This window comes from Empidonax traillii, unplaced genomic scaffold, assembly GCF_003031625.1.
Source record: "Empidonax traillii isolate 1590-97213 ecotype Southwest subspecies unplaced genomic scaffold, ASM303162v1 scaffold158:size1480230, whole genome shotgun sequence".
Classification (NCBI taxonomy): domain Eukaryota; kingdom Metazoa; phylum Chordata; class Aves; order Passeriformes; family Tyrannidae; genus Empidonax; species Empidonax traillii.
In genome coordinates, this window is record NW_020955351.1 from 339,943 (window position 1) to 360,968 (window position 21,026).

Genomic DNA, 21,026 nt, shown 5'->3' on the forward strand with positions numbered 1-21,026 from the left:
CCCAGTTGGTCATGTCTCATACTGCACAGGTGGTTGTTTTTCACAAATCATAAGATTTTTTTTTAATTTTTTTTTAATTTTTTTTTTTTTTTTTTTTAATTTTCATCTTCTCTGCCCTCTCTGTTCTTGTTAAGGTGATTAAGGAGTATTACTCTGAGAAGAGGGGATGAGCTGCTGGGCTGTGCCAGTGACCGGTTGTTTTCCTTTCTGTTTGGTTGTACCTCCTCACTGATAACTACTAGTCAAGCTGTGATCAGAGAGTTGGGGGCAGGACAGCTGGCAGGTTGGCCTGGTGAAAGAATAATCTGTAAGCTGGAAGGCCCAGGGAGTGTAGCACATGTACCAGCTGCTGTCAGACCCAAACAATCACTCTCACTATCAGAGAGAGCAGTTTTTGTCTCTAGTTCAATATTTTTTCCTTTCTGTTCCAGAAAGGCTGTGCTGCTACACAGATTGAGCTCGATGCACATTGCTTTCTGGTGCCTGACGATCTCATGGGAACAAAATATTTTGAATAGGAAGATTGGGAAGAGTGGGAAAAACGTGGGGTCTGCCACTCTTCTAGCAAACCTAGCATTGCCTTTAGTTTGGAACTCAGCTTAGGGACAGTTTGTTAAGTCTTGCACAGATTGTGTTGAAGAATTGCTAGGCTGTGACAGAACCCAGCGTGTGTCCTGCTAACAGGGAACTCTGCTACTCTGAGGTGTTTTTTCATGATCCTGTGACTCTTGAATTTTTCAGTCTAACAATAGGCTTTTTATTGCACAGGCAAACCCTTCCTCAACACACAGAACTAACAGACTGTTGGGAAACAGCGTGGGTGGCATTATAACTTTCATGTTGTTTTCACCTTTATCCTTCTAAATTGGGAAGTTTCTTGGTGCTTTTAAATCTTGGCTGACTGGTTTGGAGAGACTGTCTACTGCGTCTGACTTTAAAATAGAAAAGGCATTCAACTGATACCTCAAGGCTTTGAAAACTTTCTGGAAAACAACAATCCAATTTCTGGATTTAATGTTCCAAGCTATGCATTTTTGTCTGATAAAGGCTGACCTAGCTAGTCATGTATTACAAATGCCTGGAGCTGTTTGGATTGTATGGAACAACTTTTGCTGCATATTTGCCAGAGCTGCAAGCAGATAGTTTGTTCAGCTACTCTGCCCACATTCATGGGACTCCACACTCACATGAAATGTAGCAAATACTATTTATATGTGCTGATCCCAATCAAATGCTATTTCTATGTGCTGATCCTAATATTAACCTATCCAGGAGTATTACTGAGAAAGGAGGCATATTTGCAATACACTGTGCATGTTTGTTTTTCTTCAGGTCTTGTATCTGTAATTCTGAACACCTGCTATTTCTAATTTCCACCTGTGAGTTGATTTTGCTGGGAGGGTCTATGCAGATTTCTGCCTGACCTGTTTAACAGACTTTAATTTCTCTAATTGGAGAACAAGATCCATTCCCGTGTGACTGATGTAGCCAGTCTTACACCAGTAAAGTGCAGCAATACATTGAAACTTGTAGTTGGCAGATACCACAGGCTTGATACTTCCTGTTTCCTACAAGTGACAGATTCTAGAAACAAGTATTTGCAATTAATGGGCTGCAATTATACAGAAATACCAAAATGAAATGTGACTAAAATACCCCGTAATGATTTTTAAAAGGCAATTCTGTTAATGAGAGGATTCGTCCATCTCTACATCAAAGAGAAACTTGTTAGCTCTCTGAACTTGCCCACCTGTTTCTAATGCAGAAATAGAAATTGCTAAAAAACAAGCAGAGGCAGTTGCTATGCTCAGACTCCAAACGTGCTGATAAGATCAACGAGTTGATGAGTGACATGGTAGATACTGCAAAGTGCACTGGTGTTCCCAGAGAGCTAAACTTGGACTTCTGTATCATTTCAGGGCATTTACTATGTGGCTGTAACAGTTAGAAAATGGTATCTATCAAATCACCAGTGCATTTAGAACTTAATTTTCTCTATCAATTGCAATTGTTGTGCTACTTAGCTGGGGGGGGGTTATGTGGAGGGAAGGAGTAATTTTCCTTGCCACTTTGCAATTCTTTTTATAAGCTTTTACTCTTCTTTTGTCATTGAACTTGCTTAAGAAACTGTCTTGAAGATTTTTCTGGCTTAGCCTGGATGCTGCTTCTCTGTCTTTGAAATAATGAGATTAAATAAAATATGTTGAAATTTTCATTAAACCATGATGTGGGCAGAGGTGATAAGTATGAGTAAATAAAGAAGTCAGAATGGGGTTGGAGGTGTGTCTTTGCCCACAGATAAGGAAGGACTTGTGGATAACTTAGGGGAAATATTAAAAGACATTATGGAGGGGTTTTTTTTGAGTGTCCCAAATGTTATAGAATTTTATTTTATTTCATTTGTTTTATTTTTCAAGAAAACCAGAGAGACCTTCTTCAATATCCTATTTTATTTCCTCCTTCTTCCCTTACTACTTTCATATCATCTTTCACTTTTTCCCCAAGTCTGAAAACATGACATAATAGTGATGGATAAAAGAATATCATAGTATACTCTGCAAATGTGTGTGTATTTGAAAATTTTGGGAAGGATGGGTAGGTTTCAGAATGAAAATGGCAGCTGATCTTGGTATAGGACAAATAACATAACTGATAGAGGGCTCTAATGGTTATGCTTAAGTGCACATTTCAATTCATTTTCATGGCTAATGAAAAGAGGAGGAAGTGATTTGAAGTAATGGATTATGTAGAAATTCTCTTCCAGGGTGAACATGGATGGCACAAAATTCTTCATGACTGGGGTTTGGGAGGCAGATGTGGAGGTTCCAACACTGATTTTAATTTTATTCTTGGTAAACTTGCTTGATTTTTTCTGTAAATCCTTGCTTTCGTAACTTTGAACACACTTGAAACATGTAATCTTCAGTCTAGTAAGTGTTTCAAGAGAAGATGAGTGAGATGGAGTTTATTATCATTGGCATCAGGGTGACTTTGACAGGTCTCCCAAAGGATGTTTAGGTCCCATAGTGAGCACCTAACAGTAGGCTGTAACTAATGATTGAAGTAGAGATGAAGAAAATAGGTAGATGGATAAGTGGGCGGGAAGTTCTTAAATTCCTTGCTGGTCAGGTTGTGCCTACTGGAAATAGAAATGCAGAGAGGCTTTTATTTTAACAATGAGGCTGCAGTGGATAACACAGCAACAACTATCTTTCACTTGTTGTTTTTTTTTTTTTTTTTCCTTTGTGCTTGCTGTGCTAGGGGAATCTCTGAAAAAAATTATGTTATTTTTTTATTAATACTCCCTACGCTTGTAGCTGTATGAAAAAGGTGCTGCCAGAGCAGAGGCCCTTCTTTCCCCATACTGCCCAGCAGTGGACAGGGTAGGCTCCAAAAAGATTAGTGTCTTGCTTGCTTTGTCATTTCATAGTGTTGCAGGTCACCCTCAGCTTGTGAATTTGTATTGCTGCGGAGTAGGAAAGTGCACTTAGCAGAGCAGGCCGTTCTTAGACATTGTAAATCCTGGCCTCTGGCAGCCCAAGCTGTTTAGCTGTGTTTTATGAATCAGGTCATATCATGTCTGTCACAGCTTCCAGATGCCAAGCTCCTTCTGTGACAGTTTTGTCAAGCATTTTGAAAGGGCACAAAAACAATGGCTCGAGGGTCACCATGAGGCACAACTTGACACATGGGAATTGTGCTTCACAAAGAGCTACTGGCCAGAGGGCAAAAGAGTGAGCAAGAGACAGATGAAGGACTCAGGGAGTTTCAGAGGCTGTGGTGCCCCCACTATCCCTATTCTCCTCATTTTTAGCCCTTACTAACCATGAATGAGCAGTAAACATGAAGTGAGATGTTTACAGTCTCTGCTGGCATTGGTGATGGCCTTGCGAGCTGTGCAGAAGGTCTGTAGATACACTTGAAATAACACTTCAGCTCATAATTGATGGCTTGCTCCTTAATTTCATATCCTAGATCATACCCTTTTAATCAGAACACTCCCAGGAACCACCCTCCAGCTTGTCAAAAGTCTCTCCCACCAGTTGGACCATCACTTGCCGTGCAGACAGCATGACCTTGTTTGTCAGCCTATCAAGATGTACCGTGAAATTAGGCTCAGCCCAGACAAAATAATTACTGTTTGCACAAAGGGTAGTGCTCCCCATGAGGCCATATAACCTGCCTCAAATGTAATTTAATAGACTGAAATCAAATAAAATATATCAAATTAAAGCATCCAGCTAATGCATGCAAACTCTAAAATGAATTTGGATTATAAACAGGCAGTGAGACTGAATAGTTGGTTTCTTCATCCATAAGGGAAGTACACTAAAAAATACAGGAAAAAAAAAGTAATTCAAGGAGATCTTTTGATTTTGAGGGTTGATGGGGATGTTAGATGGCAGGTGAAGGTTATTTTTTGATCTAAGGCGTTTTTCATTAACTGTATATTCTTGTGGTTAGAAAACATCAGTTAGAAGTCTCTTTATATTTTGAAAACAAGGTATTAGCATAAGAAGCTTTGTTAGATACAGCAGGAAGATAAATCATCTTTGCAATGCTAGCCATTAGCCTGTCATGACCATGATTTACAGGGATTTCCTTTTATATAAATAAGTGTTTCTTTTAAAAGCACTCAGAGTTTACAGAGCGGGAGATGAAGCGGCAGGAGATGAATGCTCTGGAATATAATGGTTTCAATATGAGTGTTTCTTATGGCAAGTAAGAAAGGAGCTCATGCTGTGGATTGTACAGGGTGTACAGAGTGGCTCAGCTTCAACAGAAGGGTTCTGTGGCAGGGTCAATTTAAATAGTTTGAAGTTCTGTGGGGGAAGTGTTGGGGTGAAAATTCAGGAAGGCATTGGGTTGAGGAAAACGTCACAATATCAGCTTTTTGAAGTTTTCTGTGTACTACACATCAGAAATTCAAAACTGATAAGCAGCCATCACTTGTGCTGCTAATTATTTGCTTAAAAGAACCTACTGGAAATTTTTTTAAAAATAAACTGAATATCACTTAGGAAACAATGAAATTAGGAACAAAAAGCTCTCTTATGTGAAAACTCCCACTTTTGCAGTGATACAGGGAGTGCTGAGGAAGGACATCACATGTTCCACTTCTGTTCCTTCTGGGACTGCCAAGACTGTTCAGCAGCCTGACTCCTTTAGTCATGGGTACCTTTTTCTGTGTTCTCTAACAACTTGTAGGGATAAAAGAACATTTTTCCTCTCCCTAGCCTTCCTGTCATCTTCTTTCCTCAAACAGACCAGTCTTCCTAGTTGACATTCCGCTCCCTGTAGTGATTGATGTAGAAAGACATCATCCATTAGACATCATTTTGCTATCATCTGAAGGGAAGAACTTACTGACCTGAGACAGCAACTGCTTAGTGTCTTACTGCTTGGAATTTCTGCATGTTATCTATTTTATGCAGTGGCAAATTTTGTTACACCTAGTTTTGTCAAGTATTCTGGGATTCTGATTCTACATGATCCTGATTCCTTCTTCATCCTTACGGTGTTTCCATAGTAGAACTGCTTGAAAAGAATATGGTATGAACTTCAAGGTTCATATCCGTTATTTTCCTTGGAAAACTTACGTTCTGCTTGTGGTCTGTCACTCAACATTGGTTGGGCCAGTGTCAGTTTTGTTCTCATGATGACCTGATTGAAAGACCTCTTATGTTGACCCTTTATCTTGCTCAGATGTTTGGGCAGATCATCTAAGATCTTGCTATGAAGACAAAATTCCCTAGTCAAAATTTGGAGACAGTTTTCACCTTACCTATCTCTTGTTTGTGAAAGCAAGAATTTCCTTTGGGATCAGCTCTGGATAATGTAATTCCAAGATTCAGGATACACTTGGACAGCAGAGATGTAAAAATCAATTTAGTGATGCTACAAATTAGGTCAATCTGCAGAAGGTCCTTTACTGTGAAATTGTTGACATAGTGAAGTGTTAGAAGACATTTTCATAGACTCTGTTTTCTTTACTTTTTTTCTGAGTTTTTTTTTTTTTTTTGTATGTACAAAAACCCACTATTTAAAACTCTCATAATTTGCTTAGTGCAAGAGAATTACAGAATAATACTTTTAAGAACCATTCCCTGCTAGAATATTTCTGAAGCAATGGAGTGATAAATATCAAATCAAGTGAAGACCAAGAATTTAATTTTTCCCATCAGAGGCAATTTGTGATGCTTTTTATCTTAACAAAAATTGATATTTTATCCCTTTGACAGTGAGAGGTTCTGATTGTACTTCCTTTAATATATATTTTATTTCTTTCAAGTCATTCCCTGAGGAAGACCTCAAGTCAGAGGTAGAGACAGATCTGTGCCTCTTTTAGGCACAATACATATTTAAGAATAATGCTGCAGGTGGTACTAGGTGGGTTTTAAATCTGTTCTGTATAGACAGTAAAGAGCTTTTTGTTATAAGCTAAAGAATTTGGTTTTTTGAGGAGCTTGAAGTACTGCACAATAGATAAGTTGTTTTTCTGTTAAATTTGACTGTTATTCCCAGTGGTGAAAGAGATGCTGCCAGATGCTCTGTTTTCCCATGCCTATTTTAGGGCTAACAGGCCCCTGTGCAAGTCCTAAGTTGATCTTAGCCTACTGCAGTCACAGAAAGACTGGACAAAATATTGAGGTCTTCGTACAACTTTTTACCAGTCTTCTCCTGCCTGGATTCCCAGAAGGAGATTTTCTGGCAAAATAAGGGCTTCTCAACTGGATCCGCTGAAATCAGTAAAGAAAACAAATGCCTGTTGGGTTATTTGTGTCTCCAGCTACTGCAAGATTGCTGTGTGCACAATGACTTCTTGTGCTCTGGGCAATGTGGTTTTAATGTTAACTTCTACCTCTCCACAGGGAAGACTCTTTAGTGTAACTCACTGATATTCAGCCTAAATGTTCCTTTGTGGAGTTTCATCCCATTAACCCTGGATTCACCCGAGTTTAGTGCTCTGAGTTGTTCTTCTCGCTGCTCTGCCTGCTCTTGAAGCAATGGCACTGAAGGGCCTAGGGTGTTGAACTGGGGGGTAAAGGCTGTGTCTTTCATAGGCAGGAGACATGGGTTGAGGCATCACTCACCATGTGAAAGCCATTTCCTCCTGGAGTGTGTTCTGGGGGCATCCCCTCTGCGAGTGACTCCTGCTCCAGACTGTCCATCTGCTGCCCTTAATTTCTGCACAGAAGCTATTAGTGCCATCCACAGAGCAGGGGACATGGCTGGAGGGCAGCTCATGCTTCAGAGTTCACGGCTCAGTGATGCTCTGCCCTGTAGGTGCAAAGGCAGATTGATCCCGTCAGGGATCAGATAATCGTAGATTTCTCTGGTGGGGGACCTAACTAGAAAGTGCAGTTGTTGCTCGTGCACTGTTGAAATGTTCCTTGCAAATGAGAAAGATGAGCTGTGAGGAGTGGGTATGTAGAATGAAATGTAAAAGCAAGGGGTGAAAATATTGCTGGTTTGGAGCTGAAGCCTTATTAAAGTCCTGTCTGTCCTATTTGGGCAAATTCTTTCTAAAGTATCGTGTGTCACCAAAATCCCATTAAACTGTCACATAAATTATCAGGGTTTCCTTTTTCCATCACTGTGGATTACCCAGGGAGATATTTTTATGACAATGGAAGCTTTTTCTGTCTGTTCCTCCTGCCTGATTTCATTTCAGATGAAATCCTTCTCTCAGAAAACAGCCCATGGATTTTATAGCTCTATGGATCTCTGCACTCTGCCTGTTACAGCAGTTATCCTGCAGGTCTCTGCTGCACTTATCTCCTGCCTGCACCTTCTTTTAGTCATGGGACAGTTTAGGGCAATGCTGCCACTTCTCTAATTACTAAATGAGACCACTGTACAGTTTGTTTTGATGGATCTCTGCTCCAGTGTCTTCCAGTCTTCTGAGCATCCACTGACTGATTCTCTTCAAAGGTCAGTGTTATCTTCACACAAAAAGCCCAGAAGGTGGAATTCATATATACCTAACTTGGAAATAGTGCTTTTCTCTACTTGCCATGTCTCAGAAGGCTTGCATCTCTGCAAGACAGTCTATGTTTCTCCCATGCTGACTGAAAAACATACGGATCGATGGTCTGGCCATGGCAGTACAAAATACTTGAGTACCTGAAATTACCTGCTGCCATAGAACAAATTAGGGCCATAATGTGTGTGCTATAAAAGCAGGGGATGACAGATCCTTGCCTGCCTTTTGGCAGATAATCTGGAGCTCCCTACATCAGCTAGCTAGATCATGTGCTGGAGCTGATCTTAGAGGTTGCTTTTTAAACCTTTCAAGGTGCACATACACAGAAGCTGAGAACTGATACTCTTAAGGATAATAGAAGGGCTTTGGAAGATCATTACTAATGAAAGAAAACCCACTAATTATATTACTCCAGTCTTAAAGTTGTAGGACTGTCACTAACTGAGCAGGCAAGGCAGAACTTTTCATAAATAATTATGACCTGTATGTGCGACGAAGCCCAAATAATGTCACAATATCATGATGATGAAATATTTCTGATTAGTCACTGGTGGCTAATGGTTAACATATTTCAAAGTGCCTAGTATTAAGTAGTAAGTAGACACCTTGCATCAAAGAGACCACAGGAGATGGCTGAGGTGCCTGGTGGACTGGAGCAGTTGTTCTGGCAGCTCTGAGAACACAGAGCTAATTCCAGAGGAATAGGAGAAATCATGGGCTGGATTTCTAAAGGGGGAACTAACATGACTTATGGCTATAGGCTTTGTGCTGAAAGTGTTCTGGGCAAGTGGGGTGGCTTGATGCAAGACTTTATGAACAAGAAGGTAGGGTGAATCTGCTGGCACAGAGGGAAGACAGTCAGGTCACTAAAGGCTGGCCTAGCTGATAGCAACTTGTTTTTTGTTTTTTTTTTTTTTTTTTTAATGTAATCTAGTCCCAGTGGACAGCGAGGACAACTGATTGCAATCTCTTTTTACAGCAGCCTTTTGCAATTTAAAGGTTATATTCTTCCTCTCTGTTCATCTTTGCTTTCTGTATCTGAAACGTATTTTCTTCAATTTTTCTGCTGAAGTTATGACTCCACAACCTTCTGCAATTTTTAAAGACCTCTTCAGTTTTCACCAAATTAATTTTAAAAATATGATGGGCAATAGTGGGCACAGCACTGCAGTTATTTGCTTTTGCTTGGTGGGATGAGCAGAGCAAAGCGACAGCATTTCCTCGCCTTAGCTGTGCCGTTGCCTGATAGTAAGTCCCAGGAGGGCTGCCATTTTTGCAACTGCTTTGCATCACTAACTCATTTGCTATAATTCCCTGATCTTTCTTGGCAGTACTTCTTCCTAAGCAGCTGTCCCCTATCTTGGTTTCATGCCCTTGGAATCTGGCTGAGGGGAGTAGACGGAGAGCAGCAGTGAGCACAGATGTGGGAGGTGCACCCAGGTAGAGGAGCTCCTCTGCTGGTGACAGCTCTGGAAGGAGGTAAATGCAAGGTAGCTTGATTGTTAGCAGACTAATAAGGTGCCTGCATGGTTTCAGTTTTGAAGTTGGATGACATTTGAGCAGTTCAGATGGTGTGCAGAAGGAGACAGGAAACGCCAGTGAACGTTGAGTTGGAATATCCAGAAATGGATGGTGCAATGGTCGGAAATTTCAGCTACACAAATGCAGGTGCAGACACTTGTGATGGGGATGTTAAAAACTGAAATAAATTGCGAAAGGATATAGTAGGTTTACCATGGGTGTAAGTTCTGAAAATAAGGTTCAGTTGTTCCCCAATCTTTCCCGAAGAGATACATTTTGATTTGAAGAGGAATTAGTTCTTTTGGGTTTCCTTTGTTTTCAGTCACACATAAGGTCCTGCTAAATAATGGTAGCGTTTCATGCTGCCTTCAGTGCTTGGGATTTTGGAAGTTCACCCAAAACAGACTTGACAACTTGCTTACCAATTTCCTGGACTTAAAACCTAGCAGTAGTAGGACGTCAAGCTGAACTGATGCTGAGCAGTCTGTACTCATATTCTGCTCCCTGATCATCTCTGATTTGAGGTGAATGAATTCATTAAACACATACACAAAAGGAGGTTGCCAAGCAACTTGCAGGCTGAAATTTCCCCACCAAGTTATGAAGCTAGAGAACAGGCAGCCGAGATGATTTGTAATTTCACTTCTTTGATATAAGTAACAGTAATAATGCATATAATATAGATCTATTTAAGAAAGGAAGAGAATTCCAGAAGAGAGGAATAGGAAGAGAATTGATAATTCTGAAAAACAACAGCTGATCCTGCTAGACTGTGTTTTGCCTCTATCTTAAGATGTGTCAGCTTTTGAAGCATTTAGCCAAAAATAGGGTCAGCGAGGAGACAGCAATATGAGGTGAAGGGGGAATAGGGAGGGAAGAATTATTCTTTCTTAAGGCAACAGAAAGACTGACTACTGTGGAAAAAGTTTTAGGAGGGGAAAAAAAATATCTGATACAGATTCTGCCTTAGATCAGTCTCATGTTTTCTGTGATCTCAGTATTTGATGTTTTTTACAAACATACTTTAATATATTCATTGTACATCACACCATATCCTGGCTTCTCTCTGGCTTTGCATAACTAAGCAGCCTTGGGTAGATCAGATATATCCAGGACAGGATGCAGCTGTGACATGGAAGAGCTACATGATGATCCTCCTATTTACCTGTCATTTACTCACAGAATACCCCGTACTCGACACAGCTAATTAAGCAGGAAGGGAGAATTTAGCTTTCTTGGTTTCTATTTACTGTATCCTGAGGTAAACTTGACCCTTTGATTTGTGTAACACTCATGATAGTGATGTTGTACTGGGGCATAAAGCAGAAAAAGAAGCACACGTCTTAATGGCCCTGGGCTTGTGTAAAGGGAAGAGAGGTATGCAGAGGCACAGCCAGAAAAAATTTCAGTCAAGACCTGGATCTAGGTTGAATTTCTCACATGCTGTGTATATAATCCCCTTTGACTCCTTAAAAAAAATCATAGCCCTGTGTTGTTTCGATGCCCTGTGACTTTACAAATGGCACGGCTCAAATCTCAGCTTGAAATAATTTAGAAAAGCAGCCCAGGTCAGGGCATCTGGAAATGCATTTCTTTTCCTTTCTGTGCTCCTCTTGATGAAGGACACACTGCTGTGTTAATGGGGTTTTGTTCATTTCTTTCAGGTTTCTCTTTCCCCAGCTAATGTCACGATTAGTAACATGAAAGTCACCCCTTAAGTGAACCTTAGTGATATCATGACTAGAGAAGGATCCTTAGAAGCAGGAGATTAAGGATCAAGTTAGCAAGACTGTAAGAACAAAGCTCTTATTTTCATGCATATATCCACAGTCAAAAATGAGTGAAGAGAAGGAGAGATGGGAATTAGGTGGTACATTAGTAAAATTATTATTCAAAGATTCTTTGCTCGAAGTTTTGCAGGAGGTTCTTTAATCTCTCACCTTGGGTATTGTTGGTGCCATGTTATATTCCAGGCATGTCAAAATGTAACACAGTGTAAGGAGACATGATTTGTTGGATAAGGCTTTATGTAGCATGAAAAGGTTCCTCTACTTTCCCTTTTTATTATTTACATTCCCAGAGAAGGTTATGTGTCATGTGGGCTTTGCAGAGATAAATGGCTAACCTCAGCTTTCTGGCAGCTTCCTGAGGACTTGGGGGGGAGCTGCCTAAGTGTTGGCCTGAGGATCCTAAAGACTTAAGCTCAGTTCTGGTCCTGGAAGCAGATATATGAGAGAACGTAAGGCTGCGTGTTCTGAAGGTAGATTTAGCAGGGCACAGGAAATCGTACAAGGGGCTCTGAAACAGCACAGAGAGAAGGGCAGCTGGGTACCAGTATAAACCAATAAGCTATACTGGGTGGTACTAAGGTGGTCTGGTCAGGACTGTAGTTATGGGGGTGTTGGAAGTCAGGAAGTGAAGCAGCTGAACTGAGTGGAGAGATCTTGGCTGGTGCTACCAGCTGAGTGCAGAGTGTAGCTGGTCAGTGCTTTGTCCACTACTTCCATGTCCACTACTGCTAATTGCAGTTAGCACAATAATTCCAAGGCAGACAAGTAACTGGATATGCTGTAAAACATAGTTTTGGGTATAACTCCTGCTGTTTTCCAGGTGTTTCAAGGGTAGCAAGTTTTATGGCCGTGTCATCAGCTCTTTGCTCTATTTGCTGCTTCATTAGTTTTCATGCTGGGAGCACTCTGGGGGAGCAGCATTAGGATGTGGGATTTGGCTGTGATGGCTCCTGTGAAGGGAACAGGCAGTTAACAAGCTCTGTGGTTTCCTTGCTTGTAACATGCCTTGGTTATGACTCTCTTGTGGTGGGATGTCAGAGCTGAGGATGTGTTTGGCAGGAAGGGATCTTTTAAATGAAGGTTTAACTGGAATAGAGAGATTTCCTTGGCTGGACCCGTGTCCTATTGGGTCCTCCATTGTCACCCACAGGGAAACAGTGTAGGTGATCTCTGGTCTCTTCCTCTGCCCTCCTATTTCCTGAGTTTTAAGATCTGGAAACTCCAGAAGCTTTTCCAACACTGAACATAAGTAAGATCAGCTTGACTTTGATGAGCCTTCAGAGGAAAAGCAGAACTCAGGTCTCTGGCAGTCCCATACTATTGCAATTAGCAGAATTATGGCAAACTATTCCGGGTTTCTGACATGAGAAAACCCTTGCTTAGAGTTTCTTTTATTTTTCTTATTTTAACTGTAGAAAGAACTTCTCAATTAAGATGCTGAGCTCTCCCCCAGTATACAGAAGAGGTAAGAGTTGTTAAGGCTGTATTCATCAATTGCAAAAGAGAACACGTTTTATTTTGTTCTGTGCTATTTACAGCTGTTGTCCATTAGAAGTCCTCAGGAGCCTCATTCCCAGCTACAACCGCACAGCCCTGTAAGTTTAGCTCAGCAATGAGCCTGCAAAACAGCACTAAATCATGGTGATGGGAGAAAGAAGAAAATGTTTGGAGAAGGCAAAATGCAGCTGATGTCCTTGTGAAGGCTAGCTTTTGTTTGTTGTTATTTTAAAACATTATTAAGGTAGATGGTAATGCACAATTAGCTGGAGCAGAACAGAAATAGTGTACTCTAATTTTGAAAAAAAAAAAAAAATCAGAATGGCTAGTAGTTCTGCAGCAGCTAAAGGAATCTTTTGCAATCTGTAAGTACCTAAGGCATTTATGTATACACATTGATCCAAATGTACTAACCCCCAAATACGGTGAGGTGTAAGAGTGATAAAAGCCTAATAAGTGGCTATTGAGAAACAGAGCCCCAGTTGCTTTGCTGGACCAGAAGGTGATTGCTCTGCATGAGCTCTTTGAGCTGAGAGAGCAGTTCACTCTTCTAGTGCCCACCAACTGCGTAAGAGGAAAGCATGGAAGTATGGAAGTTTTGAGGGGGGATTGTTTCCAAACCCGAGTACATCCCTGTAAGATGTAACTAAATTGTGCTGTAATGTATATACTGAGCAGAACTGTGCAGAATATACAGTTAAGGAGAAAATTAATGCTTATTCCTTGTTTGACTGTGAACTGAGAAATTTCACCTGTATTCTCAGCTCTGTCACAGCCTTTGGTTTGTCAGACAAATAGCTAACAGCTCTTAATTACCATCTACATTTTTTGGGGTGGTGTTCTACCTCCCTGTCTTGCTTTAATTGATTAATATTTTGTAAAGCATTTGGAAACTGAAGGGTGGCTTTGGGACCTAAGAAAAAAGGCATGTGACTTGCTAATTCAACATTTGTTTACAAGGGTGCTCAGCTGAGGCCTTTAGTGTTGTTTTCTGTCCTGTTACCTCTCCCAAGCCTGTCAGTTGGGGCTCTTCAGTTCATGAAGGGAATGGAGCCTGAGCTCTGACGTTGCCCGACAGAGCAGGACAAACCTATCCTCTCACCGCTGTGATGCCCTGACAGATAATGCTTTCCACTAAAGTAAATCTGTCAATTTGACTTGTGACAACGGCCCGAGACAGTGAACGCTCACAAAAGGATCATTTTAAGACAGATAATTGCTTTCTCCTTTCCTTTTATTTTCTGAGCCTGGCAGGTGTCTCCTTGTGCCTTCTCCTTTTTCCTTGGCCCATCCGTGGAGTATGCTCAGCACAGATGGGATCTTCAAAGAATCTGCTGTCAAACTTTTTTCTAAGCATATGTATACTGAGAGTTTTGGAGGCTTGTAACTAGACCAAATGTGTTTAGTGTTCTTTTCACAGGAACATCAAATAACATATCTGATAACAAGGGAACTTTTGCTGTTAAGTTGCAAGTCTGCTTTGAAACAGAATCAGTAAAGATTATCAATTAGCTTTTTAGCAAGAAGTTGGTTTATTTTTTGTTTTTAGAAAAAAGCAACCGCCCAAAACCTCTCCCCTACCCCAAATTACCACAGCTTATGCTTCCCATGCCAAATGTATTGCTAGAAACAGCTGAACTCTTCTAGTTGCAACTTCTGAAAATCAGCTTTGCCAATCTGAGCATTTCTATTATATAAAACTGAAAAATGTCTTTCCACCAAACATAACAGCCTATCTCAACTAAGCGCATTGTTATTTCTACTTTTTGTTGGATGGGTATGAAATAATGGTTAGCTTTGAGTACTCAACCTCTGCAGCTTATCTGATGAACTTATTAATGCATTTTCTTTAATTATATCAGTTTAGCTTGCTTAATTATGATTTTGACCTTACAACATAGCTTTGTGCCAGAGATCAGGCAGCTTCCATGTCCTTGGGGCCCTTATGAGTGGGCAGATCTGCTTCAGTATTTATAAAATTCTGAATTGGTAATGGTGAAATACTGAAAGTAGAGCGGGACCTTAGAAAATTAAATAATTTCTAGCTGGCTTTTAAAACTTAATGAAGCTTGATTGTGTCAAACTTCCAAGAATTGCTAGAAAACATGCTGGTGCCATTTGGAGAGGCAGTAACCTGCACATACAGAATGCTCTTTTATGGCATATGTAAGTATCTGTAGGGTATCTCAGAATAAACATGCAAAGGGATCAGGTGAAACTGGCACTGTGCTGGTTCTGAGGACCAAATCTGTAGTTAATTTACAAATAACACCTTAAGGAAATGCCTGGACCGTTTAGGGATGTATTTTCCTTAAAATGTGTTTCAGATTGTTATCTCAGTTCAAAAGGAATAAAATCTACTTGCAAAGACATTATTCAGAGAAAAGTCCTGTTCAGTTTTGGGATGTTTTTGGTTTGCTTTCCAGGCAATCGTCCTTACGTGTTTCTGACAGCCCGTGTTCACCCTGGTGAGAGCAATGCCAGCTGGGTGATGAAGGGGACCCTGGAGTTCCTTGTGAGCAGCGATCCCATCGCTGATCTCCTGCGGAAATGCTTCATTTTCAAGATTGTGCCCATGCTTAATCCCGATGGAGTCATCAATGGCAAGTGAGTTGTGATATGCACTTCTTCTGGGCTTTGTCTGGGTTTGTCTCCTGGCTTTACCCCTGTGCACCTACCAAGTCTTTTCTTCAGTGGTCAGGAGAATTCCCTTTGCCTCATGTTTTACTCATTCTGTTGTCAATCCTTTATGGAAAATGTGAATCTGAGACACGGCCTACTGTGCTGTCTTGCATTTGTCAGGTGTATGGGATTGTGTGTTGTCTGTGGCCATAAGATCTCTCAATTGCCTGGATGGAGTGTTAGTTGTGCTGGAGAAACAGGGTCTTTCTTGATAAATGGAGGTCTATCCTTTCTGCTTCAGCAGCAGAGCAGATTACACTTGCAAGACAGACATGCTTGGGAAGAACTGGCTGTAATTAATGCTTTGTATAGCCTGGTGGGGGGAAGATGAGTAAGGATCTCTTAAATTTTCACATTTTCATGGAAATATTTCCATATATTGAAGCTCCCTCCTTCTCCTACCTCCTTTTCAATCTTCCCTCCCACATGTTTCTTAAGAGATACTGAAACTGATCTTGGAAAATACTGATTCCTTCTTTCATTCTTTGCCTTATACTATCCCTGCCCACCCACACTAACTTCCCTTCCCTCTCCCTGTACATGAGTAGAAAAAGTACAGCTCCTCCTAATATGCTGAAATGAAATAAATACTTCTGTGCAAGCAATGGAAGAAGAATTCCCTTTGAAACATGGAAGAGTGCTCTAAGATAAGGTAGGTTTGCACTTAACTGAAAAAAAAAATCTACTCGTCTCTGAGGATAGTAGAGTTTGTTCACTTTGGGTGTTTGTGGAGTGGCTGTAAATTGATAACTATTGGTCCTGTCTGATGCAGGGACATGACTTCATGATCACATCCTACCAGGGGCTGGTGACTTGTGTGTATTGACCCAGCTATGAGGTCTTGCAGGCTTTGGCAACAACTGTGTCCCCTGGCTTATTAAAGTGGAACACACGACAAATCTTGAAGCTAAAAGATGGGCTTAAATAAGCCTTGAAACACAGAAAAGTTTGGAGGAACAACTTTCCTTAAGCTGCATTCTACCACGTGCTTTGTGGTCAGGCTGTGCAGATGGAGTGCTGCAGGAACAGAAAAGCAATCCTGAGCAACAACTGCACTGTTTGGTTCTAAACTAATTGAGTTTCAGCAGGGAGCACCTTGGGATTTTCTGACAGTCTCTAGTCTGTGGAGTCGCAGCTGCTGTGCTCCCCAGGACCTGAGTCTTCCAGCAGTCTGGGAGGACTGTTCAGAATAGCTGGATACAGCCTCGGGGTATTTAAAGCCTCTGTTGGCACCAAATGCTTTCTTGATCCTTCCAGACAGGAGAAGCAAGAAAAAAGGTTGTGGTTTTCCCCTTTACTTTTTCTCCTTTCACTATACTGCAAGTTTCCCACAGATGCAGGACTGGAGGGAACATCTGGCCTTTCTCTCCAGCTGTCAGGAGTGAACATAACAGGAAGAGACCCTCAGGAAGGAGGACATGGCTCTAGGTGACACCTGAATGTAGTGTACTACCTGGGCTTGTGTCACACAGGGGCATGTTTTGCCATCTCTGGTGCAGATGAGCTTGAACTGTAGTTAAATCTGGTGATGAGTTAAAAAGGCTGTCCAAGTTTAAAGGCTCAAATAACCTTTGTTATCTTTCAAGCCAACATTAAGAGGGAACTATTTTCTGAGGAAGCTGGTCCATAGTCCATAGCACTGGTAAGAAGATGCTCGCTAAATATTTTTTACATCTCTGAAAACTGTTTTATAACTCACTTCACGAAATTACTTGTTTGCTTTGGGATTCACAATCACTGTTGTGGAGGTCCCACACAGGCACCCCCCAAAAGGTCTGCTTTTGTGTCTGCTAGAGTGTGTTTAACATCTCAACCTGTTGCTCACTTCTAGTTTTATACAAGTTGCTGTGCTCTCATACCTTCTCCCTGTGAGGACTGGGCATGCTAAATGCAGCAAACACACTACCCAGGCCTACAAGTATCTTAGCTCTGTGCTGGACACGGGGAACAGCTACACGTGGTAACCAGTGATCTCATCTTTTATTGTGAAACAAATATCTCCTGTATTAATGCCTCTGTTGCTTTCGTCCTGGTGTCTCTGTATCTTTATTTTTAAAAAGGGTTGGATTACTTTTTGTTGACAATTCTTTGAATCTCCTCACTTTCCTTAATCCCCAGCCCTGTGTGCTGGGGTGTGCATAACCAGTGCCTGGTTACAAAGCATTTTTTCCAGCAGCCCAGCTCTGACCCTTCCCCAGCTGGCTCCCTGAGTGCTCATCCCAGCAGGGCACTGCACCATCACACTTTGGGAGGCTCATTGCTTTGGTTAATGCTCCTCTAACACAGGCAGGGCTGCAGTAATGCGATTATCCTCTGCCCGTGTGGGGCTGAGCCGGGAAGCAGCTCTACACCCTCCCTTTCGCTTCAGTCAGTGCTCGGAGAATCCATCCCTGTCTGTCAGAGATGGAGACTTGGAGCCCTGTGTCACTGATGCTAAATGAAGGCAGCAGTGATGCAAGTGTGCATTTACAAGTGGGGCTGTCATCACACAAAAATACAGATCACCACCGAATTTTGCAGCTAATTGGAAGTTGTTCAATTCAGAATTGGTGCATGATTGTGTTGCTGTGTAGCACAGTGTTTTGCTCCATCTTGAACAGCACTCAGGTGCAGTGTTGTTGAATAATATTCAGCTGATCTGATAATGGTTATATATTTTAAATTTAATAATGGATACTGCTTTTCATAAAGTTAATCTTATACTTTCTGCCAGACACTGGCTTTTGACCGCTGCTGGTGGTGGGATTCTGCCTCACACAAATCTGTGATCTTAACTGATACAGTTACTTTATATATTTTAGTTTTGCTTCTTTTGATAAAATTACAATGAAAAAACAGCCTTAGTTTCCAGGGCCAGTAGTGTAAGTCAGTCCGAAGGAACAGCCATATACTTAGTGTCCTTGCAGTCTGACTTTCTTTTGCACAAGTTGTTCCATGATAATCCAAAGCAGTAAGTGTTGTTTGGCCTAATGGCTCAGTACCTTCAGTACCTCAGTACCTGTAGCTCCCTTTTAAACTATACCATAGTAAAATGGAAAGCTTTAAAAGGAATTAATATCTATGAAGTGTAAGAGAATCCATGCAGAAAAGTATCACCTTTGTTAGGAATGTGGTAGAAAATGGCAGTGGGTGAGAGAGAAACCTGTGCTTTGTTCCTGGCTCTGATACTGTTGGACTAAAAGACCATTGCTTCTGCCTTTTTGCCTGAGTTTTCTTCTTTATAGAATGAGAGAGTGACATACATAACCTTAGAGCAATTTGAAATGTCAGTCTAGATCTACCACTGTTTGAACTATTAGGCTTGTTTTTAACTTGTAGAATGTGGAAAATAATGCTCTTGGAAAACTTTAAATTTAGGGGAAATGGTGCAGAGTAGCCTCTAGTGAAACTTTTTCAAAAATTTTTGCTTTAAAAAAACTTAATCTGTTCAAGTGAAATCTTTGTACTCAAAAGTAAATTAATTATAGATGCAGTTGCAGAACCCAGAAAGCAGGATTCAGTAAGAGAACTTGTAAAAAGCTGGATTATAGCAGCACAAAAAGAGGTTTTGTAAAGAGACAGAACACTTTTTGCTGTCCACAGTGCTCCACATAAACTCATTATCACACATTTGAGCATCGAGCTGTGTGTGCTCACGCATGCCTGTGCAGCTGTGTGCTAACTCATGATGTGTTCATGTGCTGCCTTCTGTGTGTGCCTGCTGTGCATCCTCCTGTCAGCAGCCTGTTCCTACAGCTGTTCCTCAGCATCTGCTGGACCTGCAAGACATCTACACACACACCTGGCGCTCCCACGCATGTGCTCACTCAACACAGCAGCCAACATTTTGTGCTTTTGGCTGGACTTCTCCAGACCCTGCGGTGTCTAGATAAATATTGCTATTTATTACGCATTAAATTTAGGGTTATTAATTATATCAGTATAACCTAATTTATATCACCATAAACAGCAGTAATAAATGTTGCCAAATGCTAACACTTGATGCTTGCCAATTGTGCCGATTTCAGGGTGGTTTTTTTCTCTCCAGTTCCCAGAAGTATTAAATTAAAAATGATTGGCCTTGCAAGATCATTGCTCAAGCAAGAAGTGGAAGGTCCTGGGGAAATGATTTTGTGTTAAAGAATACTTCCCATGCAGACTGCTCATGAAGTATCTATGCCTTTTGTGTATCCAGAATTTCTCTTTCCACCGGAAAATCCTTTGCTATCCAGTATCACAGTCCTCTGAGTTCATTTCCCTCCTGTGCTGCCACCTTCTTCCTCTTCCTTTTCTTCCTTTCAACATTCCTTCTTTCTCTTCACCTGCCTCTCTTTTCTCACTCTTCCTTTCCTCCTGCTGAATTAAAGAGGTTTTTCACTGAAAAGAACTTGATGCATTCTATAAATTAATTGAACCAATGAGTGGAGATGGGACCTAGTGAGTCTTTTTTTTGGTAAAGGAAGATGAATTTATTGGAAGCCACATGATTTCTTGAAAGCCATGTAGCAGAAAACTACAGTAGCAGTTAGGTAGAGGAAATCCTGATTTGCATTTTGGATTATAGCCACAGACTATTCTTTGCCTGTTCCCCCCTGCACTTGCTGTGCCACAACACAGGTTGAGTAAGCTGTGCTACTCCAAAGTAAGGCAGGTGAGGTGATGAGTTTCCTGTCTGTCCATTGATGCTCCCTCCCCTTTTATTTAGTGTGTCTGTTCCACCCTTGTTTACTCAGGGGGCTTTGTTCATTACCTCCTCAAATCCATCAGGGAAGAATACTCGTTTTTTGACAATTACTGAAACGGAGAGAGAGAAATTCCCTCTGAAATTCCTTCTAGAGCAGGTTTCCTCTGCACACCCTCAAAGGCTACAAAGGAAAAAAAGGAGTGTGCTTCAACCTTGTTTATGGAACCCAGTCCTTTCTGTTTTGAAGGACAATCTTAAGAGGAGCAGAAGAAGCATATTTGTTTCTATACCCAAAATGCACTCTTGTATATGAACTTTTTCTTTCCTATATTAATGCTGAACTGAGATATTGTGTTCTCGGGGCAACAAGAGGCAGAAATGATCAGGAATAGGGGGGAAAAAAAGCTGATGTCCTGTCTAAGGAGTCAGTTTATGATCCAGAACTGCATCCTCAAGGACTAAATCTTGAGGTGATGTCACACAAAGCTGTACAGCTGCAGACACGTCCCCTTCTCTTTATTGCTTCTCTGTGGTCAGAGGATTGAAAAAGAAGTTTAATTCTCACAATCTAGCCTCACATAACTAAATCGGTGCCGTGCACTCTGCAAACACACTCCAAAGGCTCTCTCCAGACTACTTAATCTATGATGTGTTTCTCTAAGGATAGTGCAGAGATGTGGGAGGGCTGGGAGAGGAGTGTTTTGAATTAATGCAATCTCTCTCTCTAGAAGACTGGTACTACAGAACTAGTGTGCTGCTCTTCTTTGACAGATGCTGTATAAGTTTGTCCTCTCTCTTTTCTTCAGAAATCTAAATTGTCACAACCTTAACAACAGTAGTTGGGTAGTCATATGGAATCCAAAGCATATTTGGATCACTCAGAGGT

At 41.1% G+C, this 21,026-nt stretch overlaps 1 protein-coding gene across 1 annotated transcript in view; it reads left to right on the forward strand.

Annotated features, from left to right (window-relative positions):
* The window catches only part of AGBL1 (ATP/GTP binding protein like 1), a 306,575-nt gene that overhangs the window by 126,183 nt on the left and 159,366 nt on the right, over window positions 1–21,026 (forward strand). Inside the window, exon 18 of the mRNA XM_027884984.1 lies at window positions 15,222–15,402. Within this exon, the coding sequence (XP_027740785.1) occupies window positions 15,222–15,402 (181 nt within the window). The remainder of the gene's footprint in view (window positions 1–15,221; window positions 15,403–21,026) is intronic.